The sequence below is a fragment of the Symphalangus syndactylus genome, chromosome 7, assembly GCF_028878055.3.
Source record: "Symphalangus syndactylus isolate Jambi chromosome 7, NHGRI_mSymSyn1-v2.1_pri, whole genome shotgun sequence".
Taxonomy (NCBI): domain Eukaryota; kingdom Metazoa; phylum Chordata; class Mammalia; order Primates; family Hylobatidae; genus Symphalangus; species Symphalangus syndactylus.
The window spans coordinates 61,603,220-61,623,503 of NC_072429.2; the positions used below are offsets into that span (position 1 = coordinate 61,603,220).

Below are 20,284 nucleotides of genomic sequence, written 5' to 3' on the forward strand. Positions count from 1 at the left end.
ATTTATTTATTTATTTATTTATTTATTTTGAGGCAGGGTATCACTGTGTTACCCAGGCTGGAGTGCAGGAGTGCCATCTCGGCCCACTGCAGCCTCGACCTCCTTGGCTTAAGTGATCCTCCCACCTCAGCCTCCCAAGTGGCTGGAACTACAGGCACATACCACGGCACCTGGCTAATTTCTTTATTTGTAGAGACAGGGTCTCCCTACGTTGCTCAGGCTGTTCTCAGCCTCCTAGGTTCAAGCAATCTTCCTGCTTCACCCTCCCAAAGTGCTGGGATTACAGGCACGAGCCACTGTGCTCAGCCCACTATAAAAACTTTTTTTTAAAGTAGGTAAATGAAAAGAATCCCCTGGAAAAAGCCACTGCTATAATCTTGCTGCACTTCTTGCCAGCCTGAGAAGGCAATACTTAATGTTAAGAAATGATTTCTTCATGACGTGACTTTGAGAACCTTAGAAACTTTCTTGGTGACCCTCAAATTGTAATACATTGAGGCTTTCTATCCAGCCAATGGGTCCCAGCCCTAAGATAACCTTTCCCAGAGATGGAAGCAAATTTCTTGCACTTGAACTGTGCATCCAGAGAATCTGGAGATGAGGGAATCATGAAGAAATGGGCAGATGATCAAGATAAATACCCATTACTCCCCTCCTTACAAACATTAAGAGAATTACTAAGTCGCAAGAAAGAGCAAGAGCTGAAGTAAATAGATTTCGCAGGCCAGTTCTCGGCCCCGAAGGACAGAGGAAAACAAACTAAATGATGCTTCTGACATAATTTAGTGTCTGGCTCAGAAGCTGATCGAAATCGGCTTGAGCCTTTACTTCTGTCACCATCTCTAGAAAGACATAGGCCTCCGACACACACACTTACCCATCCAGACTTCCCCAAACTGCCCAGCGCCGAGCCTTTTCACCAACTTGATGGACTCCCGGGGGATCTCCCAGGCATCTTTATCCCATGGCTTCTGTGGCTTGGGACTAATACAAGCCTTCTCCAGTCTTCTGCACAAGCCATCTGGCTGCTCTAATTTGAAAGGGGAAAATGAAGGTTAAGAAATGCAATACTGTGTCTATAAAGAAAAGCTTGAACTAGGAGCCTTATAGTGTCCAACCTGCCACAGTCTGTGAACTAAAATGCATCCTTGACATAATTGTGACTTTTGAAATTTGTGGGTTTTTTTGTTTTTCTTTTTTTTGAGATGAAGTTTCACTCTTATCGCCCAGGCTGGAGTGCAATGGGCTATCTCGGCTCACTGCAACCTCCACCTCCTGGGTTCAAGCAATTCTTCTGCCTCAGCCTCCCAAGTAACTGGGATTACAGGCATACACCACTATGCCCAGCTAATTTTTTTATTTTTTAGTAGAGACAGAGTTTCACTATGTTGGCCAGGCTGGTCACAAACTCCTGACCTCAAGTGATCCACCCGCCTCAGCCTCCCAAAGTGCTGGATTACAGGTGTGAGCCACCACACCCGGCCTGAAATTTATATAAGAAAAACCATTTAAAACATACTTGATTGCATTCATCAGCACTGCTAACATACATGAACAAAAACAACAAAGCCAACAGACAACCACAGGCTGACAGATTGTCACACTTAATAAAATGTGATTTCAGATTACTAAGCCCACATCAAGCTTCCCAGGGCACCATAGTGGGGACTCGGTCATGTCACCACTAGACCCCAGGCCCCAGAACAGAGCCAGAGTACCATAAACCCTCAGCATGTGCCGGATGCACACAGGAATGGAAGGGCGGAGGGAGGCAAGAATCTACAAAATCGGAAGCACGTTGCTCTCTCCATGTTTTGGGACTCAAGCAAACTTATAATGTGCATCCCCTTCGAGCAGGTCATAGAAAGGAGCCGGGGCAACAACCATTCAACTGACTCCAATCACACAGGAAAGGGATCCAGAGTCTCAGGCCCAGGCTTCTCAGGGCGGCAAAGCGGCACTGGAGACAGGGACACTGATCTGCCACTTGTAAATATTTCAGTGGTAGTGTTATATCTGTTTGACTTTACCAAGAATATACATTACTTTTACACACACACACACACAAACACAGATCTGCAAATCTGCGTTCCTATTCCAGATATTCAGATGCATTGTAAAAATATATGCAAAGATAATATATATTTTTCTCTTGGTAATTTTAGAACACTGAATGTCAAACAGCATGTACTAGGTGAGAAGGACTGGGAGAATTATTCACAAGGATCAAATCTTACTTTGTGTATTTAACTATAGATTAATTAATCGCTTTTACTTTAGTATTTGTTTTTTGAGACAGAGTCTTGCTCTGTTACCCAGGCTGGAGTGCAGTGGCGCGATCTCGGCTCACTGCAATCTCCGCCTCCTGTGTTCAAGTGATTCTCCTGCCTCAGCCTCCCGAATAGCTGGGACTACAGGCGCACACCACTATGCCTGGCTAATTTTTTTTTTCTAGTAGAGATGGGGTATCACCATGTTGGCCAGGCTGGTCTCGAACTCCTGACCTCAAGTGATCCACCTGCCTTGGCCTCCCAAAGTGCTGGGATTACAGGCGTGAGCCACTGTGCCTGGCCTAACTATAGATTAATTTAGAACCATTTATAGAATATGACCTGCAACTGTATCTAAGAGAAATACGATGCATAAAAAATTTTAATATAAAAATAGTGTTTGATGTCCTATACATATCATAACAAATATATTTTGTCTTGCTGAACCTTCAGTTTTTACTTACTTTGGTAATGTTTAATCATGTCGCTGATACAGGGAAAAGTGATTCGTGGAGAGATGTAATAGCCCCCATTATCCAGACTTCTAATTTTGTAGTGCTTAATAACATCACCATGCACAGGGTCAAAGTCTCTGACAGACAGAGAGAAGCTTCCTATGGGGGGAAAAGTGTAAGTAAATGTTTATATCTCACAAATGTAAGATTTGCATTATACAACAACTGCAGTACACATTTTGTGATACACATATGCAAAATACATATATATATATGAAATTTGTATAAAATGCATAATTTTAAAAGTCCTATAAAAATTCTACTTGACAAATGAAGCTGGCATTTTGTTTGCTGTGTAGCTTGCCAACATACCATTTTCTTTCTTCGTGATAATTTTTAAAAATTATTATTCAGCTACATTTAAAAATTTTTAAGTTACTTTGATTTTCTCTCTTTTTTTTTTTTTGAAACAGGTTCTTGCTCTGTCACCCAGGCTGGAGTACAGTGGCACAATCATAGCTAACTGCAGCCTCGACCTCTTGGGCTCACACGATCTTTCTACTCCAACATCTCAAGTAGCTGAGACCACGATCATGCACCACCACGCCTGGCTAATTTTTTAATTTCTTATAGAAACAGGCTCTTGCTATGTTGCCCAGGCTGGTATCAAACTGCTGGGTTCAAGTGATTCTCATGTCTTGGCCTCCCAAAGCATTGGGATTACAGGCCTGAGCCACCATGCCCAGCCTAATTTTCTTTGTCTTAAAATTTCAGGATTTATTCAAATAATAATGCAAAAGGCTCAGCAAACAAAGCCTGGTAAGAACTGGCCACAATCATGTGTGCTTTCTACAGTACTTTTCTTTTTTTTTTTTTGAGACAGTGCCTCACTCTGTCACTCAGGCTAGCTAGAGTGCAGTGGCGTGATCACAGCTCACTGCAGCCTCCCTTCCCTGGGTTCAGGTGATCTTCCTACCTCAGCCTCCAGAGTAGCTGGGACTATAGGCATGCGCTGCCAGGCCTGGCTAATTTTTGTATTTCTTGTAGAGATGGGGTCTTGCTATGTTGCCCAGGCTGGTCTCTAACTCCTGGACTCAAGTGATCCTCTCGCCTCGGCCTCCCAAAGTGTTAGGATTACAGGTGTGAGCCACCACACTCAACTATATTACTTTTAGTAGCACAACTAATCATTGAAGTTCGTTATTTGTTATCAAACCATAAAACTTTTGCTACCAGAGCATACTATATCCTTTTTTCCCCGTGAGTAGCTCTAGAATAGTTTCTAAAAATAATTTCCTAAATAGTGTTTTAAAAGAGGCCTTGAACAATTTCCTACCTTTTAATGTTTCACTTTCTCTAATAAGGAAAGCTCCAGCGCTATTTCCTGGTGCCAAAAGCTGCCTTTCTGCATCCTTCCTGGTTATATCCTTGAAAAACCACCTGTGAAGACATTTCAACATTTCCTGCATATTATGTTCCATGGCAAGAAAAAGGTGAAGAATATTAACAAGAAATCCAATGTGGCAAACAAAGCCACCAAGATGACAACACATGAGGACTCACTCTTCTGTTTCTAAGGTGTTGAGTTTGGCCACATAGTTGCTGGGGATGAAGCCTTCTTTTTTTGTTGAAAGGGACTTTGCTTTCCACCATTCTCCATGCCTAGAATAGAAATACACATCAAAAAGAAGCTAGAAGATTACATACTCCATGCATGTATCAAAATATCACAGATATCCCATAAATATGTATTTATGTACAGATATTACGTATCAATTAAAAAATTAAAAATAAAGAAAACATAGAGTTACCACAGGACCCAGCAACTACACTCCTTGACATATACCCAAGAAAGATGAAACCATAATGTCCACACAAAAACTTGTACATGAATGTTCAAAGCATCATTATTTGTAAAAGCAAAAAGTAGAAACAATCAAAATGCCTATCAACTGATGAATGGACAAAATCTGGAATATCTATCCAGTGGAATACTACTCAGCAGTGAAAGGAATGGAGTGCTGAGAGATGCTACAACAGGGATGAACTTTGAAAACATTATGCTAAATAAAAGAAGGCAGCCACAAAGGACCACATATTGTATGATTCCATTTATGTGAAATATCCAGAATAGGTCAGTTTTCAGAGATAAAAAGTAGATTCGTGGTTTCCCAGGGCTGCAGAGAATGGGAGAGTTGAGGTGACAGCTAAGGGGTGCAGGGTTTCCTTTTGGGGTATTTAAAATGTTCTAAAATGGATTGTGGTGATGATTGCACAATTCTGTGACTATACTAAAAAAAATCACAGAATTGTACACTTTAAGTAGATGGATTGTATGGTATTGTGAATTCTCAATAAAGCTATTAAAAAGAGAGAGAGAGAGAGAGAGAAAGAAAAGAAGCCAGGAGTGAGGGTTTTGAATGTTCACAACACAAAGAAAGAATAAATGTTCCAGATGATGGATATGCTAATTACGCTGATTTGATCCGTACACACTGCATACACATATCAAAATATCACTCTGTATCCCATGACTGCATATAATTATTCTATGTCAACTAAAAATAAAAGGAAAAAAGTGTTTATATCCAAGACTCAACAGCTACAATAGCAATTGTCTCAAGATGTTTGTTTAGGATGGTGAAGGCGGGTGGAAAACATGTCTGGAACCCCAGAATCCAGTGGGAAAATTCACTCTTTGTGATGGAATTAAAATATGTTTAGAGACAGAAGCAAAGGAAAACAGCCTTACAACTAAAGCATGCATCACTGTGATCAGGGGTGCACAAAGAAGAGTTGGTACAAATGGCTCCCATCTCACAGAAACAAAAGGTTTGTAACTTGCCCCAGGATAGCTAAGAAATGCTTTCAAATCCTTATAGAAATGAGAGTCAAGGGAATATTGGTCCATAGTTCATGCATTATAAACTCCTTTGTTCAAACTTCTAGTTATCACAGAGATGGACACCATGAAAAGAAGAAAACCATAAGACAATTCCAAGCAAGTGAGCTTCATCACCATGCTCGAGTCCTCAGCAGAAAGGCAGGCATGGAGCCAGGGAGGAGGCAGGGAGAGCACCGGAAGAAGCAAGCAGGTAAGCTGGTAATGGGGGAAGGAATGGGTCCCTTTGAGCCTTAACTGCATTCTTCTATAAATTCCACACACAGACAGGATCCTTGTCTGTAAGGCATGAAGGCAACTAGAACTAATACTAAGCTCTGCCTCCTCTTTGCTTATGTTATGTTTAAACACATGCGTCACGCTCACATCAACCCCATGATCTAGGTACTGTCATTCCCATTTTATAAGTAAAGAAACCAAGGTATAAAGTTTAAGGGTCTTGTCAAGGTCATAGAGCTATCAAGTGGCAGGGCCAGGATCAGGCTTAAGTTCATGTTCAACCCATAAGCAACATTGCTGTCAACCACGGAACACCTTGTCCTTAATAAGGGAGTCTCCCCCTCAAATCCTATTTGGCAGGTCACAGTGACATTTAATGCAAGATTAGTAAGAAAAGCAAGCTAGAATTAAAGCAACTGGAGTTTCTTATTCTGAGCACTGTCCTGCATGCCTATGGTCTGACACTGCCACATGCCTGAGTCAGCAAGAGGGGGTTGAGGAGATGACGACACTCAGGCGTCCTCACAAAAGCATGGCAGCTGCTGAGTTGAGAATTTTCCAACACGGCTGCTGTAGCTCAGCACCCTTAGAACTCAAACTAGGCTGGGCCCATGAACCCAGTCTAAACATGAGTAATATAACAAAAGAAAAGTGACATTTCAAGTATCATGCATGGGCCACACAGACCCAAATTTCTTAAGGCGGCAAGAGTGGGTAAAGAAAGAAACCAAGCTGGGTGTGGTGGCTCACACCTGTAATCCCAGCACTTTGGGAGGCCGAGGCAGGAGAATTGCTTGACAGCAGGAGTTCAAGACCAGCCTGGGCAACATAACAAGATCCCATCCCTACAAAAATTTAAAAAATTAGCCAGGCATGGTGGCACATGCCTGTAGTCCTAACTTCTCAGGAGGGTGAGGTGAGAGGATTGCTTTAGCCTAGGAGTTCAAGGCTGCAGTGAGCTATGATCATGCCACTGCATTCTAGCCTGGATGACAGAGAGAGATCCCATCTCAAAAAAAAAAATAGTTTTAAAGAAAAACCACTGTCTGTCTTCAAAGGGAAGCCCCCTGCAGTGTGCTCACAGACGGACTTAAAAGGAAAACCCCTTTGGCTCTATTCCTTCCACTGCCCACTCCCTGTGGGTAGCAAGGAGGCCTCATGCCCATTACAAGAAAGGGGCTGGGCTATGGCTGTAGCACCAGAAGCAAGACAAGGGGACAGCCTGCAGGGTTCAGTGGCCCGAGGAAACGAGCAGCCATGGCGTGCTTGAGAGCACTTACTCCTCCAGGACTTTCATCTTCTCTCCTTTCTTGAAAGACAAGTCGTCCGGGTGGATGCCATCATAGGGGTATAAGGCTACCACAATGTCTCCTTGTTCTTCTGGATCTAAAGATGAACACAAGAGAACACCTGTGAGAATCCATCAGCAGAAACGTTTTAACAAACCTCATGGGGCACAAAGGATGAGAGGAAGCACTAACAGAGGGGCGACTGGAAGAAGGACATGTACTTCCTGCCTAGTGGGCTCAGGGTCTGCACGGCCCACAGAGAGTACCTTGCTGTATACACTGTGTCCAGTATTTGTTATTGCAAATCACTTAAATCTAAAACTATAAATATACACCTATGTTCACAGCAGGATTATTCAAAATAGCCAAGATGTGGAATAATGCAAACGTCTATTGATGGAGGAACAGATAAACATCATGGGGCATTTTTGTTTTTTTTTGTTTTTTTTTGAGACGGAGTCACTCTTGTCACCCAGGCTGGAGTGCAATGGTGCAATCTCGGCTCGCTGCAACCTCCACCTCCTGGGTTCAAGCTATTCTCCTGCCTCAGCCTCCCCAGTAGGTGGGATTACACGCGCCCACCACCACGCCTGGCTAATTTTTTGTGTTTTTAGTAGAGACGGGGTTTCACCATGTTGACCAGGCTGGTCTCGAACTCCTGACCACAGGTGATCTACCTACCTCGGCCTCCCAAAATGCTGGGATTACAGGCGTGAGCCACTGCACCCGGCCAGGGCATATACTCACAAGGAAATACTATTCACTCTTAGAAGGAAATAAATTCTAACACTTTCTACAGCATGGATGAACCTTGAGGACATCACGCTAAGTGAAATAATCCAAACACAAAAGGACATTACTGTATGATTCCACTTCTAGGAGGTACATAGAGTAGTGAAATTCATAAAGACAGAAAGAGCGGAGGTTGCCAGCGGCTGCGGGAGGAGGCAATGGGGACTTATTGTTTAATGGGTATGGAGTTTCCCATTAAATGGTAACTCCAAACCAATGGGTATGGAGTATGAGAAGATGCGTTCTGGAGATGGAGGGTGGTATTGGTTGTACAACAATGTGAATGTACTTAATGCCGTTGAAATGTATACTTAAAAATAGTTAAGACGGTAAATTTTTATGTTATATATGTCCCACAATAAAAAAATAAAAACAGGTGGAGCCAAGATGGCCGAATAGGAACAGCTCCGGTCTACAGCTCCCAGCCTGAGCGACACAGAAGACGGGTGATTTCTGCATTTCTGTCTGAGATTTGAAGAGAGCAGTGGTTCTCCCAGCACGCAGCTGGAGATCTGAGAATGGACAGACTGCCTCCTAAAGTGAGTCCCTCACCCCCGAGCAGCCTAACTGGGAGGCACCCCCCAGTAGGGACAGACTGACACCTCACTCAGCCGGGTACTCCTCTGAGACAAAACTTCCAGAGGAACTATCAGACAGCTGAATTTGTGGCCTCACGAAAATCCGCTGTTCTGCAGCCACCGCTGCTGACACCCAGCCAAACAGGGTCTGGAGTGGATCTCTAGTAAACTCCAACAGACCTGCAGCTGAGGGTCCTGTCTGTTAGAAGGAAAACTAACAAACAGAAAGGACATCCACACCAAAAACCCATCTGTACATCACCATCATCAAAGACCAAAAGTAGATAAAACCACAAAGATGGGGAAAAAAACAGAGCAGAAAAACTGGAAACTCTAAAAAGCAGAGCACCTCTCCTCCTCCAAAGGAACGCAGTTCCTCACCAGCAACGGAACAAAGCTGGACGGAGGATGACTTTGACGAGCTGAGAGAAGAAGGCTTCAGACGATCAAACTACTCCGAGCTACGGGAGGAAATTCAAAACAATAGCAAAGAAGTTAAAAACTTTGAAAAAAAATTAGACGAATGGATAACTAGAATAACCAATGGAGAGAAGGGCTTAAAGGAGCTAATGGAGCTGAAAGCCAAGTTTCAAGAACTACGCAAAGATTGCAGAAGCCTCGGTAGCAGATGCAATCAACTGGAAGAAAGGGTATCGCTGATGGAAGATGAAATGAATGAAATGAAGCAAGAAGGGAAGTTTAGAGAAAAAAGAACAAAAAGAAATGAACAAAGCCTCCAAGAAATTTGGGACTATGTGAAAAGACCAAACCTACGTCTGATTGGTGTACCTGAAAATGAGGGGGAGAATGGAACCAAGTTGGAAAACACTCTGCAGGATACTATCCAGGAGAACTTCCCCAATCTAGCAAGGCAGGCCAACATTCAGATTCGGGAAATACAGAGAACGCCACAAAGATACTCCTCGAGAAGAGCAACTCCAACACACATAATTGTCAGATTCACCAAAGTTGAAATGAAGGAAAAAATGTTAAGGGCAGCCAGAGAGAAAGGTTGGGTTACCCACAAAGGGAAGCCCATCAGACTAACAGCTGATCTCTCGGCAGAAACTTACAAGCCAGAAGAGAGTGGGGGCCGATATTCGACATTCTTAAAGAAAAGAATTTTCAACCCAGAATTTCATATCCAGACAAACTAAGCTTCATAAGTGAAGGAGAAATAAAATCCTTTACAGACAAGCAAACGCTGAGTGATTTTGTCACCACCTGGCCTGCCCTAAAAGAGCTCCTGAAGGAAGCACTAAACATGGAAAGGAACAACCGGTACCAGCCACTGCAAAAACATGCCAAATTGTAAAGACCATCGAGGCTAGGAAGAAACTGCATCAACTAACGAGCAAAATAACCAACTAACATCATAATGACAGGATCAGATTCACACATAACAATATTAACTTTAAATGTAAATGGGCTAAATGCTCCAATTAAAAGACACAGACTGGCAAACTGGATAAGGAGTCAGGACCCATCAGTGTGCTGTATTCAGGAAACCCATCTCATGTGCAGAGACACACATAGGCTCAAAATAAAGGGATGGAGGAAGATCTATCAAGCAAATGGAAAACAAAAAAAGGCAGGGGTTGCAATCCTAGTATCTGATAAAATAGACTTTAAATCAACCAAGATCAAAAGAGACAAAGAAGGCCATTACATAATGGTAAAGGGATCAATTCAACAAGAAGAGCTAACTATCCTAAATATATATACACCCAACACAAGAGCACCCAGATTCATAAAGCAAGTCCTGAGTGACCTACAAAGGGACTTAAACTCCCACACAATAATAATGGGAGATTTTAACACCCCACTGTCAACATTAGACAGATCAATGAGACAGAAAGTTAACAAGGATATCCAGGAATTGAACTCAGCTCTGCACAAAGTGGACCTAATAGACATCTACAGAACTCTCCACCCCAAATCAACAGAATATACGCACCACACCACACCTATTCCAAAATTGACCACATAGTTGAAAGTAAAGCTCTCCTCAGCAAATGTAAAAGAACAGAAATTATAACAAACTGTCTCTCAGACCACAGTGCAATCAAACTAGAACTCAGGATTAAGAAACTCACTTAAAACCACTCAACTACATGGAAACTGAACAACCTGCTCCTGAATGACTATTGGGTACATAATGAAATGAAGGCAGAAATAAAGATGTTCTTTGAAACCAATGAGAACAAAGACACAACATACCAGAATCTCTGGGACACATTCAAAGCAGTGTGTAGAGGGAAATTTATAGCACTAAATGCCCACAAGAGAAAGCAGGAAAGATCCAAAATTGACACCTAACATCACAATTAAAAGAACTAGAAAAGCAAGAGCAAACACATTCAAAAGCTAGCAGAAGGCTAGAAATAACTAAAATCAGAGCAGAACTGAAGGAAATAGAGACACAAAAAAACCTTCAAAAAATTAATGAATCCAGGAGCTGGTTTTTTGAAAAGATCAACAAAATTGATAGACCGCTAGTAAGACTAATAAAGAAGAAAAGAGAGAAGAATCAAATAGATGCAATAAAAAATGAAAAAGGGGATATCACCACCAATCCCACAGAAATACAATCTACCATCAGAGAATACTACAAACACCTCTATGCAAATAAACTAGAAAATCTAGAAGAAATGGATAAATTCCTCGACAAATACACCCTCCCAAGACTAAACCAGGAAGAAGTTGAATCTCTGAATAGACCAATAACAGGATCTGAAATTGTGGCAATAATCAATAGCTTACCAACTAAAAAGAGTCCAGGACTTGATGGATTCACAGCCAAGTTCTACCAGAGGTACAAGGAGGAACTGGTACCATTCCTTCTGAAACTATTCCAATTGATAGAAAAAGAGGGAATCCTCCCTAACACATTTTATGAAGCCAGCATCGTCCTGATACCAAAGCCTGGCAGAGACATAACCAAAAAAGAGAATTTCAGACCAATATCCTTGATGAACATTGATGCAAAAATCCTCAATAAAATACTGGCAAACCGAATCCAGAAGCACATCAGAAAGCTTATACACCATGATCAAGTGGGCTTCATCCCTGGGATGCAAGGCTGGTTCAACATACGCAAATCAATAAATGTAATCCAGCATATAAACAGAACCAAAGACAAAAACCACATGATTATCTCAATAGATGCAGAAAAGGCCTTTGACAAAATTCAACAACGCTTCATGCTAAAAACTTAATAAATTAGGTATTGATGGGACGTATCTCAAAATAATAAGAGCTATCTATGACAAACCCACAGCCAATATCATACCGAATGGGCAAAAACTGGAAGCATTCCCTTTGAAAACTGGCACAAGACAGGGATGCCCTCTCTCACCACTCCTATTCAACATAGTGCCGGAAGTTCTGGCCAGAGCAATCAGGCAGGACAAGGAAATAAAAGATATTCAATTAGGAAAAGAGGAAGTTAAATTGTCCCTGTTTGTAGATGACATGATTGTATATCTAGAAAACCCCAACATCTCAGCCCAAAATCTCCTTAGGCTGATTAGCAACTTCAACAAAGTCTCAGGATACAAAATCAATGTACAAAAATCGCAAGCATTCTTGTACACCAATCACAGACAAACAGAGAGCCAAATCATGAGTGAACTCCCATTCACAATTGCTTCAAAGAGAATAAAATACTTAGGAATCCAACTTACAAGGGATGTGAAGGACCTCTTCAAGGAGAACTACAAACCACTGCTCAATGAAATAAAAGAGGATACAAACAAATGGAAGAACATTCCATGCTCATGGGTTGGAAGAATCAGCCCTATAGTGAAAATGGCCATACTGCCCAAGGTAATTTATAGATTCAATGCCATCCCCATCAAGCTACCAATGACTTTCTTCACAGAATTGGAAAAAACTACTTTCAAGTTCATATGGAACCAAAAAAGAGCCTGCATCGCCAAGTCAATCCTAAGCCAAAAGAACAAAGCCAGAGGCAACACGCTACCTGATTTCAAACTATACTACAAGGCTACAGTAACCAAAACAGCATGGTACTGGTGCCACAACAGAGACATAGATCAATGGAAAAGAACAGAGCCCTCAGAAATGATGCCGCATATCTACAACTATCTGATCTTTGACAAACCTGACAAAAACAAGAAATGGGGAAAGGATTCCCTATTTAATAAATGGTGCTGGGAAAACTGGCTAGCCATATGTAGAAGGCTGAAACTGGATCCCTTCCTTACACCTTATACAAAAATTAATTCAAGATGGATTAAAGGGGCCGGGCGCGGTGGCTCACGCTTGTAATCCCAGCACTTTGGAAGGCTGAGGCGGGCGGATCACGAGGTCAGGAGATCGAGACCATGGTGAAACTCCGTCTGTACTAAAAATACAAAAAAAATTAGCCGGGTGTGGTGGCAGGCACCTGTAGTCCCAGCTACTCAGAGAGGCTGAGGCAGGAGAATGGCGTGAACCCAGGAGGCGGAGCTTGCAGTGAGCCGAGATCGCGCCACTGCACTCCAGCCTGGGCGACAGAGCAAGTCTCCGTCTCAAAAAAAAAAAAAAAGATGGATTAAAGACTTACATGTTAGACCTAAAACCATTAAAATCCTACAAGAAAGCCTAGTCAATACCATTCAGGACATAGGCGTGGGCAAGGACTTCATGTCTAAAACACCAAAAGCAATGGCAACAAAAGCCAAAATTGACAAATGGGATCTAATTAAACTAAAGAGCTTCTGCACAGCAAAAGAAACTACCATCAGAGTGAACAGGCAACCTACAGAATGGGAGAAAATTTTTGCAACCTACTCATCTGACAAAGGGCTAATATCCAGAATCTACAATGAACTCAAACAAATTTACAAGAAAAAAACAAACAACCCCATCAAAAAGTGGGCAAAGGACATGAACAGACACTTCTCAAAAGAAGACATTTATGCAGCCAAAAAACACATGAAAAAATGCTCATCATCACTGGCCATCAGAGAAATGCAAATCAAAACCACAGTGAGATACCATCTCACACCAGTTAGAATGGCCATCATTAAAAAGTCAGGAAACAACAGGTGCTGGAGAGGATGTGGAGAAATAAGAACACTTTTACACTGTTGGTGGGACTGTAAACTAGTTCAACCATTGTGGAAGTCAGTGTGGCAATTCCTCAGGGATCTCGAACTAGAAATACCATTTGACCCAGCCATCCCATTACTGGGTATATACCCAAAGGACTATAAATCATGCTGCTATAAAGACACATGCACACGTATGTTTATTGCGGCACTATTCACAATAGCAAAAAGTTGGAACCAACCCAAATGTCCAACAACGATAGACTGGATTAAGAAAATGTGGCACATATACACCATGGAATACTATGCAGCCATAAAAAATGATGAGTTCATGTCCTTTGTAGGGACATGGATGAAACTGGAAACCATCATTCTCAGTAAACTATCGCAAGGACAAAAAACCAAACACTGCATGTTCTCACTCCTAGGTGGGAATTGAACAATGAGAATACATGGACACAGGAAGGGGAACATCACACTCCAGGGACTGTTGTGGGGTGGGGAGAGAGGGGAGGGACAGCATTAGGAGATATACCTAATGCTAAATGACGAGTTAATGGGTGCAGCAAACCAACATGGCACATGGATACATATGTAACAAACCTGCACATTGTGCACATGTACCCTAAAACCTAAAGTATAATAATAAAAAATAAAAAATAAAAAACATTTAGGACAATCACTTTACAGAAGCTCTAATAGTAAAGAAAAAAAATGTTAACTATGTTGCTATGAAAACATACCTTTAGTTTGAAACCTCTGTCCAGGTAAAAGCTGAGATTCTGGAACCTACGAGAGAATATTTGTTAGAAAAAAAAATTCTGTTTAGTTTTTCTTACTCACATTCATGTTGTATATATGATTTTTGTAACAGTAGCAGATGCTGTTAGGATGGGCTCATTTATTTAGTTAGAAAGAACAGGAGCACAGAAGGAAAAACCTGTAGAGATGCGTCCTGCCTTGCTCGGCCAGTGACAGGGCTCTTTATTACTTGCTGTGAGTGGCAGGAAGGAAGCGAGGTTCTGGGCAGGGGCTGCTAGGTGCTCACCTCATCCTAGCTCCTCCTCTTATTTGGTGACAGAACCCTCATATTATTTGGGGAGGCAGTTTGCCCAGCTCAGTGAGTGTGCTTCCAAACTGTCTAGCCCCGGGCAGAGGGCAGAGGGAGTTTTGGTCCGCAGATCGGTTGTGCAGGGCTTTGCTGTCAGCTCCCCTTTTCCCTTGCCTCTTTCTCGCTCGCTAGAAACAAGTGAAGGCTGGAGTCTTCACACAGAAAGCAAACACCAGAGGCAGCAGGATGGAGACGGAAGTGGAGGGACCCTGGTGATTTCGTGGAGTTGCAGTCCCAGCCCGGGACTGCCCATCTGAGGCTTTCCCAATTGTATAAAATTGCATGGTCAGGGCTCTGTCCCTGGAGGCTGAGAGCAAGTCCCATCCCATCCAGGCTTTCTTGGGCTGACCCTGACTCCATCACAGGGACAGATGGCATCCCCTGTTATTTCAGTGGGGGGGGATGAGTTATTGGGAAGGATTTGGTGGCACAAAAGGCCACCTCAATTACCTTTAAAATCAAATTCTTTTTTTCACAGTGCCACGTGAGGCTGTGTGAGGCCTCTGGGCCTCTTGTGAGATAGATGCTGTCAGAGGCCTATACCACAAGCCATGTAACTTTTCTGTTTCTCTTTGATTAAAGTGGCTTCATAGAATGGGACCAAAACAGTTTGTACTGAAATTTAAATTTCTGATGAAAGCCCATAAAATCTCCAATTCAGTGAGACAGGGAAAATTACTACATTGTGGTACCAGAAAAACCCATGGCTGCATACTATCCTTCAAATGTTTATGTCAGGAAGTTTTATGTTGATTTTTTAGTCATTCAAATTTGCATAATTTGGATATATGATCTATTTTATGTGATTTAGAGGAAATAACTAGAAGACTAGAAACTAATTACATCATTTTAAAAGCAGCAAGCTGATTTTTCAAATATCAAAAAGCCCTTAACTTACAAACATTTTAATATGATTTTTATAAGACCAAAACACATATACGCAACACATATACTATTGCTCTAGATTTTTCCTTAAAATGGCTTTTTCTAGAATCTTGTTGAATTTGCATCAACCCTACCTCACCTTCTCATCAAATTCCCCTTTCAATCAATCCATAGCATGCATTTTGGCATGGGCTGAGAGTGTTGGCTGAGAGTGTTGGTTATAGGGCTGAGAGTGTTGGTTATAGCCATGGAATAAGGCCAAGCTAACTGGCTCATGAGTCGAGGGCATCTGTGACCACAGAAGGGGCAAACTGAAATACTTATGGTATACAGGAGGGAATTGAAAGACTTCAAGCACGTTTACTACTTCTGCTTTCTAACTTGATTTTTAATCCCCTTTACTTTGAACAATAGGAAAAAGTGGTGCATGGGTTTGCACACTATTCTCCTTGACTTTTCTGAATAAAGGACATCTTTGTTCATCATTTAAAAACAAAAAACAGGCTGGGTGTGGTGGCTCACGCCTGTATTCCCAACACTTTGAGAGGCCAAGGTGGATGAATCACCTAAGGTCAGGAGTTCAAGACCAGCCTGGCCAAAATGGCAAAACCCCATCTCTACTAAAAATACAAAAATTAACCAAGCATGGTGGTGCACGCCTGTAATCCCAGCTACTCAGGAGGCTGAGGCAGGAGAATCGCTTGAACTCAGGAGGAGAAGGTTGCAGTGAGCTGAGATAGTGCCACTGCACTCCAGCCTGGGCAACAAGAGCAAATCTCCGCCTCAAAATAAATAAATAAATAAATGCAAAACGAAAAAACTTGTGCTTTAAAACATACAAAATCTACAGCATATGGTATGAGAAAAATCATCTTTTTTTGAGAACTCTGATGTCTATAAGAAAACTATTTGTGACTAATTTCTCTTATTTTATTTTCTATTAATCATATTTATATATTATATCGTTCTATATCTGTATATACTTATGTAATGTTTTTTCACTGCCTGTAATAGGTTTTTAAATTTTATATTTATAATCACACAATTTATTAAATCTATTAATATTCTTATACATTTTAAGTACATATATTTTCTATATATAAAATTACAATGTTAATTTATCAAGAAACATCATGTATGATAACTTAATAGCATGATATATCCACTCTTTATCTCCACTTCCTTTTTTTTTTGGAGACTCTCGCTCTGTAGCCCAGGCTGCAGTGCAGTGGCATGATCTTGGCTCACTGCAACCTCTCCCTCCCCGGTCCTGGTTCAAACAATTCTCCTGCCTCAGCCCCCCAAGTAGCTGGGATTACAGGCATGCGCCACCATGCCCAGCTAATTTTTGTATTTTTAGTAGAGACGGGGTTTCACCATGTTGGCCAGGCTGGTCTTGAACTCCTGACCTCAGGTGATCCACCTGCCTCAGCCTCCCAAAGTGCTGGGATTACAGGCATGAGCCACCGTGCCTGGCCTATCTCCACTTCTTAAGAAGACCGATGTTGATTTCTTCATCTCAATGATGATACATGACTTTGATACATGGCAGATATTTTCTACCTTCAGGATAATGGGGACACATTGAGGGGAGGGCAGGCAGAAAGGCTTGATAATGGGAATACATTTCTAAAACACCTGAGTATTTAAAAACATGTCAGACTAGAGAAACTATAAAAATGCCTTTTTTTTTTTTTTTTTTTGAGACAGAGTCTCGCTCTGTCACCCAGGCTGGAGTGCAGTAGCGCAATCTCGGCTCACTGCAACCTCTACCTTCTGGGTTCAAGCGATTCTTCTTCTTCAGTCTCCTGAGTAGCTGGGACTATAGGCACGCACCACCACACCCGGCTAATTTTTGTACTTTTAGTAGAGCCAAGGTTTCACCATGTTGGCCAGGCTGGTCTCAAACTCCTGACCTCATGACCTCCCAAAGTACAGGCATGAACTGCCATGCCCAGCCTGAAAATTCTTAATAATGGCATTTGGGCTAATCTGGAATAAGCTGTTTCCAGCTTAAATGCTGCAGAATTCCATAGAAAGCAGGCTGTGGGAGATATACACGTACAGAGTGAGAGAATACATATATGCAAAGGATATAAGCTCTGAAATGAAGTAGATTTCAGGTTATAATTGTTCAAAGCTCTGTTCTTCCTTTCCATAAAATGTGATATTAGTTCTTTCTTTGCCAAGTAGTTCCAAAATACACCAAATAGCACATCACTCATAAAATATTTCTAGTCCAGCTATCTCTGTAAGGTTAGGGGACAGAATTAGAGGTGTTTTTCCTTAATATTTTAATTCACTAAAATAACAGATGACAACTTCAGGATCTGTACTATTTTGAATTAATTGAAGAAATGACAAGACAGGATAAAGTATGATACAACAAAAGACACATTAGCACCTACTTTAGTTTCTGACTTGCATCCCACATTTCCTTTTGCTTCTAAACCACTGAGGTAATCTCACTACATCTGTTTTTTTTTTTTTTTTTTTTTTTTTTTTTTGAGACAGAGTCTTGTTCTGTCACCCAGGCTGGAGTGCAGTGGCGTGATCATGGCTCACTGCAAACTCTGCCTCCCAGGTTCAAGTGATTCTCCTGCCTCAGCCTCCCGAGTAGCTGGGATTACAGGCGCCCGCCACCGTGCCCAGCTAATTTTTGTATTTTTAGTAGAGACGGGGTTTCACTGTGTTGGCCAGGCTGGTCTCGAACTCCTGACCTAGTGATCCACCCGCCTCAGCCTCCCAAAGTGCTGGGATTACAAGCGTGAGCCACCGCGCCCGGCCTCTCACTACTATCTTGAGTCACACAAGCCTATATATATATATATAGTGGGGTCTTTGCACCAGTAATATGAAAGATGGCTTTCTTCACACAAAAGAATGTGACCAAAGGCCCTTTTAATTGTACAATGAGTGGCCTAGTTATCCCTAAAATGTTTATACATTCTTCAAAGGATTAAGTTAAAAAGCATGTCAAAAATTATTTGAGGACCAAGTAATCAATGGAATGTTTTTGCATGTACATGTTACAGATTGGTGTTTAAATTATGCAGCCATGCTTTGATCTTGCTGTGGGAATTCTCCCCTGAGACTATCTACTTACTGGCCTTTGCTGTTTATTGGACGTTGGATCTCTCACATAAATAGTTCTTTCAGTATTACGTACTGGTTGAGTCTTCAAATCTACTCCATCGTCATTCAAGCTGTCTTTCCCTTTTGATTTTATACATCCCATATTTCCTGTTGAAACATAAAAGCAATGCCATTGTTTTACCACTCCAGAACTGCTTCAAGCCATCAAAATCTCTCCATTAAAAAGAGTAGAAAAAAATATACTTTTATTCTTTATCATATATAGATTAATAAACTCAAATATGAATACTGTTCCCAAATAGGTTTGCTTGTCCATTCATTCAACTCAACAAATATTTATTGAGCATTAATTTTCCATCACCCAGACAAAATCCAGCTCTAACTCTGCTGGTATTCTTGTTGCAAAGATGTGTAAAGACTCGATGACAGAGGACCCACAGGATCTAAGAAAGGACATGTAACTCAGGCAAGAGAAAAAGGAGGTGGTCAGGGAAAGCTTCCTAAAGGAAATGCTCTGTGAGTTGAAATGGGAGGGATGGTAGCCAGGTTGCAAAGTCAGCAAAGAGATTCCAGGAGGAAGAAACTTCATATGCAACCACCATGAGCTCAAGATAACATGGCCCCTTCAGAGAGCTAGATCAACCTAATCTCTTCAGAAAACGAGCTCTATCTACAACACTAAACACTGCAGTCAAGGAGCAGGTAGGGAAGGTCAGGAGTCAGGGCCAGAGAGGGAGGCACATGCTGGATGTGATGCTGAGTGGTTGATTTTTTACCCTGAAGACAAGTGACACATCCAATCTGCAGTGTGCAGGGTGGAGTGGGGTGGGGGGCCTTGAGACTTCAAGGGCAGGTGATGAAGAGCTAGAATCTACAGAACCTGACTCCAGCTAAACATAGCTAGGGGCCTAGGAAGATGGCCTGGCTTTCATCAAGACTGGAAATGAATTGAGGAAACACACTTACGGGAAAGAAGATACTTATGAAAACATTCAGATGATCAAATCCAGTAGGGCTACCCAGTAAGCTACTTGAGTCAGGAAACCAGGAGTACTAGCGCAGGTAAAAGCAAAATGACGGCCTCCGCAAGCCATTCTAGGACGGTGGAGGAAAGCCACCAGGGCAAGAAGGGGGCTGGTGCCTGACCAGGGCAGAACAACACACGGTGCACATCTAAATATGAACTCTGTCATCCAGTGATTCCATTAACGCAGGACAGCTGAGCACTACACACGCACTCTGGCGACTGCAAAGGTGATTTTGAATATTTGAATCAGACACAGTTCTTGTCTTACAGTATTGGGTCAAATCTATGCTTTAAAAACAAAACAGCTGGGCGCGGTGGCTCATGCCTGTAATCCCAGCACTTTGTGAGGCCAAGGAAGGCGGATCACGAGGTCAAGAGATGGAGACCATCCTGGCCAACATGGTGAAACCCCATCTCTACTAAACATACAAAAATTAGCTGGGCCTGGTGGCACATGCCTGTAGTCCCAGCTACTTGGGAGGGTGAGGCAGGAGAATCGCTTGAACCCGGGACGGGGAGGTTGCAGTGAGCCGAGATCGCGCCACTGCACTCCAGCCTGGGCGACAGAGCAAGACTCCGTCTCAAAAAATAATAATAATAAAT

At 42.1% G+C, this 20,284-nt stretch overlaps 1 protein-coding gene across 4 annotated transcripts in view; it reads right to left on the bottom strand.

The window, feature by feature from the left end:
- LYN (LYN proto-oncogene, Src family tyrosine kinase) overlaps positions 1–20,284 on the bottom strand; it is a 142,948-nt gene that overhangs the window by 58,537 nt on the left and 64,127 nt on the right. The window contains exons 2-8 of one of the 4 annotated variants that reach the window (XM_055286375.2): positions 18,665–18,801; positions 14,306–14,351; positions 7,127–7,232; positions 4,289–4,387; positions 4,062–4,165; positions 2,735–2,884; positions 878–1,030 (exon numbers count right to left, since the gene is read on the bottom strand). In XM_055286375.2, the coding sequence (XP_055142350.1) occupies positions 878–1,030; positions 2,735–2,884; positions 4,062–4,165; positions 4,289–4,387; positions 7,127–7,232; positions 14,306–14,351; positions 18,665–18,796 (790 nt within the window). In that variant the 5' untranslated portion in view covers positions 18,797–18,801. The remainder of the gene's footprint in view (positions 1–877; positions 1,031–2,734; positions 2,885–4,061; positions 4,166–4,288; positions 4,388–7,126; positions 7,233–14,305; positions 14,352–18,664; positions 18,802–20,284) is intronic. The other 3 variants (XM_055286376.2, XM_063643300.1, XM_063643301.1) reach the window with 3 other exon arrangements.